This window comes from Camelina sativa, chromosome 12 (genome assembly GCF_030686135.1).
Source record: "Camelina sativa cultivar CO46 ecotype springtype chromosome 12, ASM3068613v1".
In the NCBI taxonomy this organism is placed as follows: Eukaryota; Viridiplantae; Streptophyta; class Magnoliopsida; order Brassicales; family Brassicaceae; genus Camelina; species Camelina sativa.
Window position 1 is genome coordinate 5,711,212 of NC_141891.1, and position 18,911 is coordinate 5,730,122.

The 18,911-nt window shown below is 35.7% G+C and overlaps 3 protein-coding genes and 1 long non-coding RNA gene across 6 annotated transcripts; 2 read left to right on the plus strand and 2 right to left on the minus strand.

The window, feature by feature from the left end:
- Window positions 1-10,998: 10,998 nt before the first annotated feature.
- On the plus strand, window positions 10,999-14,107 carry LOC104730424 (hexokinase-1). Of its 3 annotated transcripts, none has more exons than XM_010449585.3 (8): window positions 10,999-11,298; window positions 11,431-11,737; window positions 12,173-12,323; window positions 12,424-12,606; window positions 12,694-12,768; window positions 12,843-13,097; window positions 13,182-13,312; window positions 13,396-14,107. In XM_010449585.3, the coding sequence occupies exons 2-8, from the start codon at window positions 11,466-11,468 to the stop codon at window positions 13,817-13,819; spliced, it is 1,491 nt and encodes a 496-aa protein (XP_010447887.1). In that variant the 5' UTR covers window positions 10,999-11,298; window positions 11,431-11,465; the 3' UTR covers window positions 13,820-14,107. The 3 variants fall into 3 exon arrangements, with proteins under 3 accessions (XP_010447887.1, XP_010447888.1, XP_087335530.1); XM_010449586.3 differs by having other exon boundaries at window positions 11,106-11,280; XM_087479404.1 differs by having other exon boundaries at window positions 11,161-11,737.
- A 55-nt stretch (window positions 14,108-14,162) lies between these two features.
- Window positions 14,163-15,526, minus strand: LOC104730425 (putative 3-hydroxyisobutyrate dehydrogenase-like 1, mitochondrial). Its single transcript, XM_010449587.3, has one exon. The coding sequence runs from the start codon at window positions 15,308-15,310 to the stop codon at window positions 14,294-14,296; it is 1,017 nt and encodes a 338-aa protein (XP_010447889.1). The 5' UTR covers window positions 15,311-15,526; the 3' UTR covers window positions 14,163-14,293.
- Window positions 15,527-15,747: 221 nt separating this feature from the next.
- Window positions 15,748-16,659, minus strand: LOC147930204 (S-protein homolog 21-like). The gene is made up of 2 exons (XM_087477795.1): window positions 16,405-16,659; window positions 15,748-16,063 (listed from the first exon to the last, which is right to left on the minus strand). Exons 1-2 carry the CDS (start codon window positions 16,657-16,659, stop codon window positions 15,857-15,859), a joined length of 462 nt encoding a protein of 153 aa, XP_087333921.1. The 3' UTR covers window positions 15,748-15,856.
- Window positions 16,660-17,481: 822 nt separating this feature from the next.
- Window positions 17,482-18,839, plus strand: LOC147930205 (uncharacterized). Its single transcript, XR_015575126.1, has 2 exons — window positions 17,482-18,290; window positions 18,380-18,839. It is a non-coding gene; the product is annotated as an uncharacterized LOC147930205 (long non-coding RNA).
- Window positions 18,840-18,911: the final 72 nt, after the last annotated feature.

Here is an 18,911-nt window from a genome sequence, read left to right on the forward strand (position 1 = left end):
TTTCCTAATGAATTAATTATTTTACACAATCTTAAGTAAAACAAATTGATTATTTATGTCAGATATTATAATATTTATAGTGTTGGCAAATAATAAAATGAGGATCTAACCCGTTTTAGCACATATTTAATAATATTTAATTAATTTCAACATATCTTTTTTATAACCAAATTATATAGTATTTTATTTTTTTAAAAAATTTTACATATTCATAATATTTTAAATTTTATTATATTTATTTATATATAATCAAAACTCACATGTTTGGAAAATAAAATGGAAAATATATAATAGTTTATGTCTCTATATAATGTTGATTGCTGTTTTTTATTTTTGGTGGGAATGAAATCTAAAATATTTAGGAAACAAAATCTGAAATGATGTTAATTTTGGAAAGCTTTTTGGGATTAAATTTGTAAATAAGTTTTTAAATAAATATAACTTCAAGAGTAAAACACAAATATACTTCAAAAATGTTAATATAAATTTAGGAAACAAAATCTGTCGTGATACTATTTTTAGAAAATTTTGAGGGATAAATGTTGTAAATAAAAATTTAAATAAGTAAAATTAAAAGAGCATAACACAAAATGTACTTCAAAAATGTTAATATAGATAATTTAAGTTAGAGAATATATGTATTTACCTTCATACATTTATACATTGTTAGTTTTGAGTAAAAAAAAAATTTATACATTTTAATATATTATAACAATTATTACAATAATTTAAAGCTAAATTATATCCCACTAAAACTTTTGTCAAATATTCATCATTACAAATATTATTATTGTCAAATTTAAAAAACGTTTCACAACTTATTCACAAAATATTTTACCTACAACAAATTCATCAAAACAACATCTAATAAGTAACCATGTATAATTTTACTCTATGATTTACAGGGGCGGATCTACATGGTTCTTAGGTGGGGCACGTGCCCCATGCTAAATTATAAAAATTTCTAATGGACATTGATGTATTGTGTTTTCCTAGCTCATTTAGCATAAGTGTGCCACATGCACCATCTTGTCACGAGTTCGATTCTCTCTACAGTTTTTTTTTATGGTTGTATTATTATTTTCCTTTTTCCATGGCCACATTCCCTTATTAAATGTTGTTTGTAAAATGAGATCTGGGCAGATTTTCGGTACAAATCGACTTTGAACTATGAAAAACAACGAATTGGACTTTTGTATTTACTTTTTCTATTGATTCGCTCTGAGCTTGATTACATGTGTTGTGTCCTTCACATTCATCTGCTATTTAAACTAAAATTCCTTGAAACCCTTCCTGAACGTCTCGCTGCAATCTCGGCTCCCTAATGGGCTTATTTAGTGGGCCTTATGATCGTCGAAACCCAACACCAACAATTGCCCCCCAGCCTTTTAACCTATTTTTGGGAGGGTTGAAAGGCGAATATCCAGAAAATCTTTCATGTCGTTTCGGTTTCGCGATCTTCCTCGGGGAAGGGGCAAAACATGCGGAGGCGACTCGTCGAGCTGTTCGTGAGGCCAAGGAGCGGATGTCCCAAGACTACCGGGCGGTGCTAGATTCAGTGAAGAGCAAGTGGGAGAGGAAGAAAGAGCAGACCGCGGTCGAGAGCGATCTCGCAGAGATCGAGTCCAACCTTCTTTTGATCAAGCAGATCGACGAGGGGAGGACATCAATTGCGGAGGAGGTGCAAGTTCTCGAGACGCAACGGATGGTCCTTGCGGTTAGGTCCAACTCCTTGGCGGTTTCGGACTTTTCGGTGAGCAAATTGGACCTTCCTCAGATCTCGGAAGACTCGGTCGCGCCCATGGAGGTTGACGCCGGAACCGGGGTCCCACGCGGTCTAGACGACCATGGGAGCAACGCGAGTGCCGCGAAGGATCCGGAGGCTGGGACCGGGGAAGAAGACGTTTGAGTTATGGCGTCTTTATTTTATTTATCGTTTTGAACTTGCGTTATTTGGGGATGAAGTCCTTTGAGGTTTTCCAAATTGGGTAGTGAAATCTTATTTGCTTTCACGTGAGGTCGTGGGGTGCGGACCGTTAGCTAGAGCTGTGTTGACCTTGTTGTTTTTTTTTTGTTTTTGATGAAGTGTTCGAAAAAGCTTGAAACGGTTGCAAGACAGTGCGAAATTCGCATGTGCTGTTTGGTGTCGTAGGTACGTTTATTTGTAGGCAATTTCGTCGCGCCGTTAGAAAGAGTTATTGTTTGTTGATTTGGTATATTTGGTAATGGTGCACCAGGTCATGGTAAAATTCGCGTTTTATTTGGAAAGATTTTGCGGAGCGGATCGAGTTGGGAAGGTGGCTAAGCTCAGGATATTGAGCTGCCTACGTACCCCGTAAGGGGATCAAGCCAGGTCGTAGTTCGATTATTATGGATACCTCTTAGAAGTATTTTTTGAGGTTCATGACGTTCCAAGGCCGGAGCTCGGCTTTACCGTTGCTCTCGTCTTCGAGGCGATATACGCCATTGCGAACGATCTCGGTGACACGGAAAGGTCCTTCCCATTTTGCCGGCGTTCTTTCCTTTTCTGTGATCGAACATTCGACGGAGTACTCGGTCCCCGACGGCGAAACGCCGAGGTCGGATCTTCGAGTTATAGAAGCGAGCGATGGCATTCTGGTAATTTTGAACTCGCACGTAGGCTTGTTCTCTCTTCTCGTCGATGACGTCGAGGTGATCGCGCAGCGCTTCGCTATTTTCCTCCTCATTCTTGGGGGAAACAGCTCGGCGAATACTGCCTATGGTAACTTCTGCCGGTATTACGGCCTCAATTCCGTAGGCTAAGGTGAACGCGGTCTCGCCCGTGCTGCCACGCGGCGTAGTTCGGGTGGCCCACAATACTCCGGGGAGCTGAGCGTCCCAGCCTGACTTCGCCGAGGTGTACTACTAAAACCATTTAGGGTGCTTTTGATGACTTATGGATCTCGGCCAGAGCGGCCCGCTCCACTTCTGCTCGGGCGAAATTTATCGACCTATGGAGTGCGTCGTCGAGCGACGGGGGTTGTCGAACGGTGAGCTCTTCGCGGAATTTCGAGGTGTACCATAAGCCATGCCGAAGGGCTGCCAGGGCAACCTCGTCGTTTAGGTTGGTTATCCTGGCTTTGGTTGACATGAAGCGATTGATGTAATCGCGGAGCGGTTCATCTTTTTCTTGGACGAGAAGCCAAAAGTCTGATTCGGTCACCTTAGCTTGGAAAAAGACTGAATACTGCTTCAAAAATGCCGAGGCGAGCTGATCGAAGCTGTCAATGGAGTTAGATTCCAAAGAGGCGAACCATTCCAACGCCGGTCCCACCAGGTTCTCGGCGAAGTAACGGCAGTAGCCGGCTTCACACTCGTCGTCGATGAGATAAGCTTTTGTTATGGCTAATCTGAAAGCTCGGAGGTGCGCTCCCGGGTCCGTTATGCCCGCGTATTCGGGAAGGCGGAGCTTGCCCACGTCACGAAGGCAAACCTTCGCGATTCGGTCTATGAACGGGGTACGCCTTGTTTCGGCGATCACGCGATCGATGTCTGGGGCTGCGCTTGTTGCCAGGTGCACCTTAGAGCGGATTTGGGCCATCTCGGCGCTTTCCTTATTCATGTACTCGGTTAGGAACTGCGCGCTGAATGCGCCGCTACTCGGAGGTCCGGGAAGACCGAGATCCTCGGTCGTTATTCCTCGTGACGCCCCATCTCTGAGTTCTCCTGTCGGGACTGGATCCAGTCTCACCGAGGAGCCCTCCAGAGCCCCCGAGGTGCGGAGGACCTGCCCTGCTGACCCGACGTCCCCGGATGGGGGATGCTCGTCACGTCGCGAGCTCGCGTTACCATTTAAGACCGACGAGCTCGGTGCTCCATTGCTCTCTGACGGCGCGAAAACAGGTAACGTTCTGATCCCGGGCGGGGTAACGTGGACCGCCTCAAAGTCGAGACGAGTCCGGGGAAGCGCTCTTTCCGTGAGATTGGTTAAAGCTGTTCCCGAAGAGTACGCGGAATCCCGATAGGGTCCGAGATTTGCGCGAGAAGCGAGCTCTTGTTCATGCCGCTCGATTCTGTTCATGAGGGCCCGATTTGTCGCATCTTGACTTTGGGTCTTATCGATCAGAACGGCGAGCATTCCGCGAATCTCGGACAGATCGTTGCTGACGGGGGTCCCGGAGGAGACCACCGGCGCATGGTGCTGTCCTGGTCGGTTCGTTCCGTTATTCTCTGAACGAGTCCATACTCGGGACTGATTCCTGTTTCCTGTCAAGATCGCGGGGCCGTGGGAACAACCCCGACGGTAACCCCTGGGTTTGTACTACCGAGATTCTGAGTTTGGGCGGGTCTGTGATGAGTGAGACCCGAACCTCCCAAAATACTTTGGTTCGGTGCTTGACTGTCGTCAAGTGATGAGCCTGTCCCGGGTCTGACTAGATCTGTAACCTCGTTATCGGACTGGGCTGACGCGGGTGCACCCTGGGAAGGTGCACTGATGGAGGTGGATCCGTGGACTGCCGCTGGTGGAGCAGTCTCTGAGATGATTGTGTTAGCGGTGGATGGATCCATTTCGCTGGAGTTCAAAGCAGTCGATTTTTGAGAATAGAAAGACCTAAGTCCCCACAGGCGGCGCCAAATTGTTGGGGCTAGAAACAACAATTAGAAGAATAAGTTTGTAAAATGAGATCTGGGCAGACTTTCGGTACAAATCGACTTTGAACTATGAAAAACAACGAATTGGACTTTTGTATTTACTTTTTCTATTGATTCGCTCTGAGCTTGATTACATGTGTTGTGTCCTTCACATTCATCTGCTATTTAAACTAAAATTCCTCGAAACCCTTCCTGAACGTCTCGCTGCAATCTCGGCTCCCCAATCCCGATTTCTTCTCCAGGTTGACTTCATCCTCCTGCTCGGGTTTTCCTCCATGGGCCCTTACTGGGCCTCTTTTCCTGGCCTGCGCGTACGCCTTAATGGGCTTATTTGGTGGGCCTTATGATCGTCGAAACCCAACACCAACAAATGTGTACCATATTTTTACTTATTTTTTTTTATGATTAGTTCCATAGTCTTTCAGTCTTATTTATTTCTTTCTTACTTTTAATTAAATTTTAACAAAATCTGAATCTTCCTTTTCTACTATTAACTATATTTACATTTAAATTTAAAAATCTTTGCACACTTAGTATACAATATTATAGTTTTTTAATTTATCTAATATATTTAAAGTTTAAATTTGTGTGAAATACAATTATTATTTTAAATATATTTAATATGCAATTATATATACATTTAGAAATCAAATAAAAATAAAACTTAAATTACTATAAATGGAAAGTCATATTTAATATTTTTATTATTTGAATTTAATATCAGAGTGTTGACAAAAAAAGATTTAATATTAATTATTAATAAATTATTTGTACCCCATACAAATAATTTTTCTGGATCAGCCACTGATGATTTACCATTAAAAATATGTTCTTACACTTAAAATTATTTTATTGTTAAAGTACGCTCTTTATCACCACCTATAAAATGTCTTCTAAACAAATTAAACAAATTTTATATTGCTTTACTTTGATTTTGGCATAGTTCTTATAATTACTAATATAATATAATATAATAAAAATAAAAATTTGAAAATTATAATCATGATGGTATATATAAGTCTTAGATAATTCAGATATACAAAATATAATATCTATATACAATACAAAACATGACATATGTCATAATCACGTTAAGGATCAACGACCTATTTACTCTTCAGAAGTATCCAATTGTACCAAAATAACTTAAAGTTATGACCTCGTCTCAAATATTCATTAATCATAAACTCTCAACTTATTTTTACCCGAATAAAAAATTCTCATATATTTCTCCATATACCTGGTTTAAACGGTTTACTAACCTAATCCGATAGAAAACCACATAAATCCGGTTAGAAACCAATTTTAAAATGGTATACCGTTCCAACTTCCCAAACATGAAACCACTTCTCAATAACTCGATCAATCAGCTCTTGTTTCAGTACCGGAATCATCAACACTATTCAGAAAAGAAAACTCTAAATTTTGACTAGAAACATCAATCACCGACTTATTTTCCAAACTTATAATGCTACTAACTGTAGAATAACTTTTGGAACCTCCATCAGTATCTCCATCCTTGATTTCATTGCATCTGATAGCTTCCATTGAAAAACCCGCACAAATCAAAAACCCACACAATAGACCGGCAAAATTATATCAGAAAAAAAAAATCAAAGATCAAAGTTTTCGATATCAACATGTAATGTTCTGTAGATATAATATTATTTTCTTAATTAGCTGTCCTATTATGTTTCAAAAACAATAATTCTTTTGACATAACTTATGTTATTCTTTTTAAATTTATTATTCACTATTTATTTATTAATAATAATATACATGCTTAGTGAATTACTTTTTTTGTTTATACATGTCAAAATCTTATTGAGAAAACACATATAATATAAGTAGAGTATAATGGAAAAAAGATTAGTTTTGTTTATTTTCCTTTTTGATTTAGAAATTTTTTTTAGATATAAACATGTAAATTTTATTTAGATTTAATGCTATTTTCTTAATTAGCTGTTTTAAAAAATAATAATTTTGACACGTGTCAACATCTCATCAGTATCTTGACATATGGCTAATTTGAAAATCCAACTTTATATAATAAGATTTTTAATATAATAAAAGATTAGTTCAGACTTCAGTTCAAGCTTTTTTCCTAAGACTGCCAATCGGTTCTTCATGATCTTCGTTTTCTTCACATGTGTCTTCACAAATCTTGTTGCAGTATTCGGTGTTCGAAATTAGCTAACCATAGAGACATAATTTTTTTTTTTTTTGGTGCAAACAAAGACATAAAATTTAATATGTTAGGTTATATAGTATAAATGTTATAAAGTATAATTATGCAACCAAATATGGATGGCACATAGTATATTTATTTTACCATGTAGTGGTTGAGAATCTTTGTAACGGTGAAACTTTGATATGGATGGCACATAGTATATTTATTTTAGTTGTTTGTTTTAATATAATAAGATTACAATTATATTATGCTTTGTTTTACTAAGCTTGAAAACTGTGATTTCTGATCGTTAAAATTGGTATATGTCATGATCTGATGAGTTACTAACTTTGATATTTAATAGTTAAAATTGACACGTGTCACGATCTGGTGAGTTTTTAACTTTGATATCTGATCGTTAAAATTAACACGTGTCACGATCAAGCCCATAATCTAAAACTTGATTATCATTCTCTTCCCCAAGATACAACAATACCAAGATTGCACATAATTCATGTAATTAGTTTTCAGAATTTTATTATATGTTTTCTTTTTTTTTAAACAACAAATACCCATTAGGCCTTTAAAATAAGTTTTACATTACAACATTCAGCCCATTAAGGGCCTCTTTGGCCAAAAAGTCTGCCTGACGGTTGAGATTTCTGGAAACAAAAGAGAAGGAAACAGAAGAAAGATTTGCCGATAATTCAAGGATGTCGTAGAGAATCCCATGAAGCTCCTTAGAGTGAAGCTTCCCATTGAGAGCACTGACTAGCAGTTGCGAGTCTGATGCGAAATTGATAGACTTGAGGTCCGATTCAACTGCAACTCATAGCGCTGCTAGTGTTGCCATAGTTCGGCCATCAAGGGTGAGGAGACTGATCGGGTAGCGGACGAGCCTTCGCAGATGATCTGGTCCTGTGAGTTCTTAAAGAGCCAACCAAAGCCAGCACATTTGTCATCCTTCCAAGACGCGTCAGTGAAACAGGTCAGTGCATTACATGGTCGATGGGGCTTAATTAGGGTTTGTCCTTGAAGTGGGTTCTTCTCCACAGGGGCTTGAGCTGATTGCCATTCTTTTGCTCTTACTAGTGCCAACACTATCGCCTCCTCCGGGGAGGTTTTCTGTTTGTTGAAGATGAGTCTGTTGCGGGCTGTCCAAATTGTCCACACGATCCAGGGAAATATTGGTCCTGCATTCAATCCCGTCGGTGGAAAAATGATTGTCAGCTACTTGAAGTATACGCCAACATATCGTCACACATACAAACAATATAAATGTCTTTTTAACTACGTGAACTATTGTCATCACATAAGAACATCCATAAACAAGCATTTGTTATGTGTATAACACCATAAACATTCAACTCCGGTGGTTGGTTGGCCGGAATCCAGCGTTGACCAATGTTGACCGACATTGACCAGTGTTAACCGGCATTGACCAGTGTTGACCGGCGTTGACCAAAAAAATATTCAAAAAAATATTTTTTCTTTTTTCCTATAAATAATAACTTTTTTGTTTTTAGGTATTTTGATAAATAAATAAAAGATAAATGTTTTGTATAATTTACAAAAACAAAAGGGATATAACAACAAAAAGTTATACACCAAATTTTATGTGTAGTAGATTTTTTTATAAAACTATTACAGATATATACCTTTTCCTTTTAACAATTATTTTTTGTTTTGTATTTTCAGAGGTGGGGATTTTAGATATATTTTTTTTCTTTTTACTTATTTATAAGATTATGTCATTTGAAATATATTCAAGGCATTGCCAACTATTTCTTTGATTTTACAAAACCAACCTTTGATTTTACAAAATCAACTTTTGTTTTTTAACTATCTTCTAGATATATGTCTTTTATGTAAATAAATAAAATTTTCATTATTTTCTTCCTTTCTTTTTCTTATTAAAAATAAAGAAATAGTTGGCAATGTCTTGCATACATTTCAAATGACATAATCTTATAAATAAGTAAAAAGAAAAAAATATTTATAACTCCCACCTTTGAAAATACAAAATAAAAATGCTTTTTAACAGGAAAAGTATATATTTGTTATATTTTTATAAAAAATCTCCTAAACATAAAATTTTGGTGTATAACTTTTTGTTATTATATTTTGTTTTTGTAAATTATACAAATCATTAATCTTTTTATCTCTTTATCAAAAATACCTAAAAACAAAAAGTTCTTATTTATAGGAAAAAAAAATTTTTTGGTCAACGCCGGTCAACACTGGTCAACGCCGGTTAACACTGGTCAATGTCGGTTAACATTGGTCAACGCCGGATTCCGGCCAACCAACCACCGGAGTTGAATGTTTATGGTGTTGTACACATAACATGTGCTTGTTTATGGATATCCTTATGTGATTATAATAGTTTACGTAGTTAACAAGACATTTATATTGTTTGTATGTGTGGCGATGTGTTGGCGTATACTTTAAGTAGCTGACAATCATTTTTCCTTTATTATATGTATGAATCAAAATTTGATTGCATTGGCTTGACTTGTAAGTGCATTGACTGAAGCAATTTCTCTTCTTTTGTTGGAGTATCCCATCCCTTCCATAAATACATCTTTACAAAAAGTATGGGCCGGACATATATTCCTTGTTCTTTTGCAATCCACTTATACACACTAGGGTATATTTTATCTCTACGCGTATATAAAACATTAAAAAACACATGATGTTTATAGTTTGGTCCCTAAAACAAAAAAGATGTTCAATTTCATTGTACAGTCAACAATATATTGGATGAATAATTGAATTAATCTTAATCAACCAAAATTTTCAATCAATTGAACAGATTCTATATAAAACAAAATGCATTAAAGCAAACCAACAAAAATTGTCTACAAATTCACTCGACCTTTTAAGATCAAGAAAAGTTCTAATATTACATATGAAAATATTTCTTTTTGGAATGAGCTAAAAATATCAAAAGCAGGGATCTATTCTAAAAAATCTTCAAATGTGTCAATAATACAAAAACATATCCCTAATTAAAATATGTAAAGAAATATATACAGTAGAACCTCTATAACTTCATAATTAATACTCTCTATAAATTAATAATTTTTTTCTGGTCCTAAGTTGGGCTAGTGTAATTTTGGACACGATTCGATAATATAATAAGATAATATATTTTTGTAAATTATTTGCAAATATATGGTCCTATTAATTATATAAATTTATCAAAATATATATATAAATATACACATTAATTTTTGTAAGAGCTTATTTCTAATATTTGTACTATATCAAAAACTTCTAATTTTCTCTTCAAAACATGATAATAATTATTTTCCTTGTAATTGATGATATAAAATATTATTAATAACAATTATATATATATATATATTTAAAATTACTAAATTAGGAAAATCTTTCTATAATTATTAATTTAAAATAAAACATGTATAAATTAATTTATAGAAGTTTTAATGTATAAACTTTAAAATTTAGTTTTTACCTGCCATAAGTTACTTTGATACAAAATAAGTGGATAAAGTTTAACTTTTAATTGAAAACTCTCGCCTATGTTAAGATATGTTATTGGTAAAATAACATTGTTACCCATGCACTGCACTTTTAGTTTCTTGTGAAACTCAAGCTGATTTACAATTTTGATATCAAATGTTCTTCCGTAACTAAGAGGAAACAACTGTGAATTTATAGAATCAAAGGAAAAGAAGAAAAAAAAAAACCCAAATATTTCCCCATTCTTAAAACTTTGTAATAAGCTTTTCTTCCATGATTAAGGATATATATACACATACACATGAGCATGGAAACACATATTTTAAGTAATATATCTAAAGATATGGTAATTAGTAATTACTAATTGCCAAAGTCAAAGTGTTCATATGGTAACATTTGACTGATTTAAATAATAAAATAAGTAACTTATCTAAAATAAGAATATGTGTGTTATGTTTTTTTTTATTTTTACCTATAAAATTGTGAGATCGAAGTGAGGATAATTGATTTCCAAGAAATTGAAAAGGAATGTCATATATTTAAAATATCCATTAGTTAATTGCTTTCCGTAAGTAAGATACTTGATTTCTATTTCTATATCTCAAATTCATATTAAATCATTTGGGATTTTTGTTAAGAACGACTATTTAATTTATTTCTATATGCATGTTGATATTGCAATCTGTCTTAATCTTTAAAAGGATTGGATTAATAATTCAATTTATGGATAATAAATCATCTGTAAATCTTTTTATCTAAAACAAAGAATGTTTTTTTTTTTTATCTTGTGGTTTGATTAGGTTTTGAGAATGATTGGTTCTACCAGAAACTTAGGTAGAGAAAAAAAAAAGAAGATAAAAAACAAATTAGACAAAAGGGATAATTTCGTAATTCCAAAAACATATATATCTTATTACATAGTTTTTTTTTTCCATACTTTACGGACAAAGGAGAGATTACACTGTTCTGTTTTTTTTTTTGACGAACCAGCAAGCTCGAGTAGATCGGTATTAGATCCATCTTAGGTTTCGGAACTTTTGATTATTTCTTCTTCTTCTCTCTGTTTCTTTTTAATTACCCATTTTTTGTAATCGTTACTTGCGATCAGAACATTGTTAAAAATCCGAATTTTTTTTTTTTTTTTTTTTTTTAATTAGATTCGTTTGTTTGATTCCAAAATCGGAAAAACAAAATGGGTAAAGTAGCTGTTGGAACGACGGTTGTGTGCACGGCGGCGGTTTGTGCGGTGGCTGTTTTGGTTGTTAGAAGACGGATGCAGAGCTCTGGTAAGTGGGGACGTGTTTCGGCGATCCTTAAGGCGTTTGAGGAAGACTGTGCGACTCCGATCTCGAAGCTTAGACAAGTCGCTGATGCTATGGCCGTTGAGATGCACGCTGGTCTTGCTTCTGACGGTGGTAGCAAACTCAAGATGCTTATCAGCTACGTTGATAATCTTCCTTCTGGGTAAAATTCGAAATCTTTTTCCCTTTTATCATTTGCAATGCTACCAAATTAGATTTTGAGATTCCAATTTCACTGTGTCGTATTTGGATCGTTTGTGGTCAATACTGATTTGATCTACAGTTTCAGTATCAGAAAGAATCTTTTTTGGAATCTGAGATCATGTCCCACTGGGATTATTATTATTACAAGAAGCTTGATGTTGTTGATTTGTCTTAGCTCTGTTTTTGTTTTTTTTTCTTGTGGATAAGATTGTGATTCTGGAAGAATTCAATAACTTATGTGTATTAATGAGATTGATTGGTGTCACATGTCTAGAAGGCATTGTGTTCAACTTTTGCTGCAAGTTCATTTTCGTCTTAATCTTGTTACGGTCTAGTTTCATGTTGTAAGGTTAAGAGGTATTGTCTTAGCTTTTTAACGTTTTGATATAAGCAGGGATGAGAAGGGTCTCTTTTATGCATTGGATCTAGGTGGAACAAACTTCCGTGTTATGCGTGTGCTTCTTGGCGGGAAACAAGACCGTGTTGCTAAACAAGAGTTTGAAGAAGTTTCGATACCTCCCCATTTGATGACTGGTGGTTCAGATGTCAGTTTCTTGTTTTTTAAGTCTCTTGTCATGTTTATTAATTGGATGATCTATATAATATGTAACAAGGGGTTTTGTGTATCTTTTATGAATCGTTCAGGAGTTATTCAATTTTATCGCTGAGGCTCTTGCAAAGTTTGTCGCCACAGAAGGCGAAGACTTTCATCTTCCAGAAGGTAGACAGAGGGAGTTAGGTTTCACTTTCTCCTTTCCTGTTAGGCAGACTTCTTTATCCTCTGGTTCTCTCATCAAATGGACAAAAGGCTTTTCCATTGACGAAGCAGTTAAGCTCGATCCCCCTTCCGACTAGTATTCTTATTATGATCAGTTTCGCCTTTTTACCCTGATCTTGGTTTGATCGTTGCAATAGGTTGGAGAAGATGTTGTTGGAGCACTTAAGAAGGCCATGGAAAGAGTTGGTCTTGACATGCGAGTTGCAGCACTTGTAAGTTATCTATTATTGCCTTATATGCTCCCTAGTAAAATCACTGGTTGATTTGTTTTTACTGCTTTTATCAGGTTAATGATACTGTTGGAACACTAGCTGGTGGTAGATACTACAACCCGGATGTTGCCGCTGCTGTTATTTTAGGTACTGGGACTAACGCAGCCTATGTTGAGCGTGCAACGGCTATCCCCAAATGGCATGGTCCGCTTCCAAAATCAGGGGAAATGGTTATAAATATGGAGTGGGGTAACTTCAGGTCCTCACATCTCCCATTAACTGAGTTTGATCACACCCTGGATTTTGAGAGTCTGAATCCAGGCGAACAGGTACGAGTTTTGTTGTTACAAATAGCAATACCTACGAGCTGTCACAAGAAATGAGATCCTATGTGTGGATTTGTCCTTTTGCAGATTCTTGAGAAAATCATTTCGGGTATGTACTTGGGAGAGATTTTGCGAAGAGTTCTTCTAAAGATGGCTGAAGAAGCTGCTTTCTTTGGAGATACCGTCCCATCTAAGCTGAGGATACCATTCATCATTAGGTACAGTTTCAGCTTCTGCGGAGTGGTTTGTGTATTTCATCTTTTTGCGGAATGAGTTTGTCTAAAGTTCAATCATTTTGCAGGACTCCTCACATGTCAGCTATGCATAATGACACTTCTCCAGATTTGAAGATTGTTGGTAGCAAGATTAAGGATATACTGGAGGTCCCTACAACTTCTCTTAAAATGAGAAAAGTTGTGATCAGTCTCTGCGACATTATAGCTACTCGAGGCGCACGTCTCTCTGCTGCTGGAATCTATGGTATTCTGAAAAAGCTGGGAAGGGATACTACTAGCAAAGAGGAGGTTCAGAAATCAGTTATAGCCATGGACGGTGGTTTGTTTGAGCATTACAAACAGTTTAGTGAGTGTATGGAGAGCTCACTAAAAGAGTTACTAGGAGATGAAGCTTCAGGAACTATTGAGGTCATTCACTCTAACGATGGATCAGGTATTGGAGCTGCGCTTCTTGCAGCTTCTCACTCTCTCTACCTTGAAGAATCTTGAAACCTTTCCCAAAGAGAGCGCCATTTTTTCGGTAATTTTAACAAAGCTTTTCGCAAATCAGAGAAAAAAGCCTAAGCTAGGGTCTGTGGCGTCATAAGAAGCATTTTATGTTTCCTCTTCCCCCCAAGACTCTCTTGCTTGTAGCAAATAAGTTTACTTGGGAGAAATTATTTGTTTCCATGTTCTTGAAAAAATAAAGGACCAGTTCTTCAGATTCTGGGATTTTATAACCAGATATGTTGTAAAAACCATAAAATTCAAAGCATATAGAGAGATTTCATTTCCCCACATCATTAAGCACATAACACAGGTATATGAATCTTCAACCTAAATTTCCAAGTTCTAATGAAATTTTATGTGTATTATTTCTTTTATTCAGATCAACATAAGATAATGTTCCAGTAACACAAAAGTCCAGATTTCAACATAAAATCTCCAACAGACACAAATCAGAAAATGCAACAGAACCTAAAATCAAGAGACAACAATTGGTTGAACAGAGACATTGTTGAGACGCTCAAGAGCCAAAATAAGAGCCTGAGTACCAAGATCACCTTCACCATGTGCCTTAAGAGACAAGTAAAGCTGTTGAGCAAGAGCTAAACCAGGCAAAGCCAATCCCATCCTCTGACACTCATTCAAACAAATCCCTAAATCTTTCACAAAGTGATTCACATAAAACCCTGGTTCAAAATCCCTACTCAGAATCCTATCTCCATACAAATCTATAGACTTTGAACCAGCAGCACCAGTAGAGATCGCTTGGAGAAACTTCTTAACATCAAGTCCAGCTTTATGAGCATAGATCAACCCTTCCACTAGCCCTAACATAGTCGAAGCAATAGTAATCTGATTAGCCAATTTCGCAAACTGACCTTTCCCACTTGTTCCCATGAAGTTGACTCTACCCATTAACGAAAACAACGGATCTAAACGTTTCACGGTGGTTTCATCACCTCCGGCGAATATTGATAGCTTAGCATTCTTAGCTCCTAAGTCTCCACCTGAGACAGGAGCGTCTACTGAGAAACAGTTCTTAAAGGAAGCAGCTTTAGCTATCTCCTCAGCTAAAGAAGGCTCTGAAGTAGTCATATCGACGAGTACGCCTCCTTGACTGAGACCGGATAAAGCACCGGACTTTGGATCGAGGAGGACGTGACGGACATCGGAAGGGTAACCAACGATGGTGAAAACGACGTCGGATTGAGCAGCGACTGAGTTTGGTGAGTCTGCGAGTTTAGCGCCCATGTCGATGAGTGTCTGAGCTTTGGAGATGGTTCGGTTGAAGACTGTGACGGTGTACCCTGCTTTGATCAAGTGTCCGCACATTGATCTGCCCATGACTCCGGTTCCGATCCATCCGATTTTGGTGTTTGATGGGGTGATTTGATCGGAGGAGATTGCTGAGGAAGCCATTGAGCGACGGAGGAAGAAGGTGGAGAAGACGGAGGGAGAAAGAGATCGACGGAGGAGTGGTGGTGGCAGTGGCATTGTTTTCTGTGGTGGTCGATGGATTTTAGTAGTTATCGAACGTTGTGGTAACAGACCGTAATTTCGTGTCTCTTCTGAGGACTTTTTCGTCTTTGTTTGAACGACGTCGTTATAATCGAAATTGATTTGATTCGGTTAAGCTTGGTTTATATCAATGGCCTGATGGCATTTAACAAGGCATGCTGCATGCATGAGCTACTAATGGTAAACGTTTTCCCTAAACCTCTTGTGTGTCTAACATTTCTTTTAATTTTACAAACTTTAAATTATTGTCTCTTTAGTATTTAATATTTTGACTTTTTATCACATTTAATACTTCTTTTAAAAACACTACGAATTTTGCATGCTGTATTAATTAAAAAATTCATTATAAACAAGAACACTACATCATATAATATCAGAAATTAGCCAAATTGAAGTTAAAGCTCATAATCTAAAACTTTATTATCATTCTCAAGATACAACAATACCAAGATTGCACATAATTCATGTAATTAGTTTTCATAATTTTATTAGATGTATGAATCAAAAATTGATTGCATTGACTTAACTTGTAAGTTCATTGACTGGAGCAATTTCTCTTTGTTTTGTTAGAGTATCCCATCTCTTCCATAAATACATCCCTGTTATAAAAAGTATGGGACGGACATATATTCCTTGTTCTTTTGCAATCCACACATACACATTGGGGTATATTTTACCTCCAGACGTATATAAAGCGTTAAAAAACACATGATGTTTATAATTTGGTCCCTGAAAAAAAATGTTTAATTTTATTGTACACTTAACAATGTATTGGGTGAATAATTGAATTAATCTTAATCAACTAAATTTTTCAATCAATTGAGTAGATTCTATATAAAACAAATGCATTAAAGCAAACCAACAAAAATTGTTTAAAAATTCAGTCAACCTTTTATGATCAAGAAAAATTCTAATATTACATATGAAAATATTTTTTTTTGGAATGAGCTAAGAAAATCAAAAACAGAGATTTATTCTATAAAATCTTCAAATATTTCAACAATACAAAAACACAACCCTAATTAAAAATATGTAAAAAAAAAATATAAATTTTAAAATTTAGCTTTTACCTGCCATAAGTTACACTGATACAAAACAAGTGGATAAAGTTTAACTTTAAATTGAAAACTCTCGCCTATGTTAAGATAGGTTATTGGGAAAATAACATTGTTATCCAGGCACTGCACTTTTAGTTTCTTGTGAAACTCAAGCTGATTTACAATTTTGAGATCAAATGTTCTCCCGTAACCAGGAGAAATCAACTGTGAATTTATAGAATCAAAAGAAAAGAGGACAAAAAGAAAAAACCCCAAATATTTTCTCATTCTTAAATCTTTGTACTAAACTTTTCTTACATGATTAAGGATATATATACACATACACATGAGCATGGTAACACATATATTTAAAGACATGGTAATTAGTAATAACTAATTTTGCCAAAATTTGAGCAAAATCAAAGTGTTCATATGGTAACATTTGACTGATTTTAATAGTAAAATAAATAACTTATCTAAAATAAAAATATGTGTGTTATGTTTTTTTACCTATAAAATTGTGAGACGAAGTGAAAATAATTGATTTCCAAGAAATTGAAAAGGAATCTAATATATTAAACGAGAAGTCGAGAGAGCTCACGTTAACTCTCAAAAAAATCAACTTCTCCTAATTATCCTTAATGAAATTTACCCCTAAAATTAAAACCTTTAAGTTTTTCTCGCTTATTTTACATGCACAAACGCACCACATTCTCAGACCTAAAATTACTTTTTTGCCATTAATGAAAAATAATTTTGGCCTTTTTTATCCTTTAATAACTTTTTAAAATTAAAAAAAAATGAAAATTGTTTTACAAAATCAGAAATTTAATATATATTTATATACAATATCTCTCTTTAAGAAAATTGAAAATAAATATTAGAAAATATTACGAATATACATTTGAAAAAAAATTCTATTTTTTAAAATATTAAAATGTTAAAGATAATTATAACGATTTTTTTTAGATTTTAAGCTATAAATATAGAGACTCAGCCGTAAAAATCGGATTCATTAAGCTAAACATATAGTTCTGAGAGTATAACTTTTTTTTTTTTTTTTGTATTATTAGCTATAAATATAGAGGCTCAACCAAAACTGTAAAAATCGGATTCGTTAAGCTAAACCTATAGCTTTGTGAGTATATATATATTTTTGTATTATTAAGGTTAAACACCCCTGTCTCGAAAGTTCACCCGGTTTAGATTGAGCAGCGACTAAGTTTGGTGAGTCTGCGAGTTTAGCACCCATGTCGATGAGTGTCTGAGCTTTGGAGATGGTTCGGTTGAAGACTGACGGTGTATCCCGGCTTTGATCAAGTGTCTGCACATTGATCTGCCCATGACTCCGGTTTCGATACATCCGATTTTGGTGTTTGATGGGGTGATTGGATCAGAGGAGATTGCTGAGGAAGCCATTGAGCGACGGAGGGAGAAAAAGATCGACGGAGGAGTGGTGGCAGTGGCATTGTTTCTGTGGTGGTCAATGGATTTTAGTAGTTATCGAACGTTGTGGTAACAAACCGTAATTTCGTGTCTCTTCTGAGGACTTTTTCGTCTTTGTTTTAACGACATCGTTTGTAATACTCTCGAAATTGATTTGGTTCGGTTAAGCTTGGTTTATTGAAGAGGCGAAAGCGTGCAAATGATGAAGGGAATTCAATATAGCAGCATTTAACAAGGCAAGCATGTGCTAATGGTAGATGTTTAAACTTTATATGTTTTGTTAGAAGAAAGGTAAACGTTTTAACCGAAATTGAAAAGGGAGAATAAGAAAGATATGGATTGGGTTTGGGGTTTGATCGAGTATTTGGTTTTGGAATGGGGTATATGGATCTCCGTAGTTGTTCTCTCTGTCTCTATCATCTTGAGATATTTGTGGGTTTTCGGAAATTGTCCTAAAGCACAACCTCAACATTGTAAGAATATTTCTCTATATATTATATTAGTCATGATCTATAGTACAATGCTTATTGTTGTAAATTTATATGTATCATCCAAATTAAAGCAGTGGAACAATCCCAAGAATCAGCTCACTCGGAAGTGGCCGTCGGTGATTCGGTGGAGGAGCTTACAAGGAGAAGTATAGAAATAGGCGAACCTCCGCAATTGGCTACGAAGACTCATGTGGTTGCGAAGGTAAATTCCGTTGTTGCGAAGGTGAAGCTAAAAAAGTTTTGGTGTTTCTGTTAACAACGAGCATGACTTGACTTGTCGAATGATTTGACGAAAGAATACATATAAACCTTGGTCGTATGTTACGGGAATAAACTATTCATATATGTTCCGATCAATAATCTATTTTGGTTGTGTTTTTGAATATATAACGATGAGTATTGTTTTATATTGTCTAAATCTTCGTTTCGTGCATACTTTTTTATCATATGTAAAGTCCAAAGATATTGGGACGGCAACATTTGATACTGATTGTGATTTATATTTGTCCTATGTATTGATTTTTTTAATGATCCTCCGTGCACTAACTCCTTTTATTTTATATATGAGGATGTCGTTTAACGTGGCTGGTTAGGAATACGTAC

Excerpts from the sequence above, each read along its gene's own strand:
- LOC147930204 (XM_087477795.1), bottom strand. The coding sequence starts at position 16,659 with ATGAGAAAATATTTGGGGTTTTTTCTTTTTGTCCTCTTTTCTTTTGAT. Across the intron at positions 16,064-16,404 it reads ATCAGTGTAACTTATGGCAG|GGACCAAATTATAAACATCA; the intron begins GTAAAAGCTAAA and ends ATTTTTTTTCAG.
- LOC104730424 (XM_010449585.3), top strand. The coding sequence starts at position 11,466 with ATGGGTAAAGTAGCTGTTGGAACGACGGTTGTGTGCACGGCGGCGGTT. Across the intron at positions 12,324-12,423 it reads TGATGACTGGTGGTTCAGAT|GAGTTATTCAATTTTATCGC; the intron begins GTCAGTTTCTTG and ends TGAATCGTTCAG. Across the intron at positions 12,607-12,693 it reads GCTTTTCCATTGACGAAGCA|GTTGGAGAAGATGTTGTTGG; the intron begins GTTAAGCTCGAT and ends TCGTTGCAATAG.
- LOC104730425 (XM_010449587.3), bottom strand. The coding sequence starts at position 15,310 with ATGCCACTGCCACCACCACTCCTCCGTCGATCTCTTTCTCCCTCCGTC.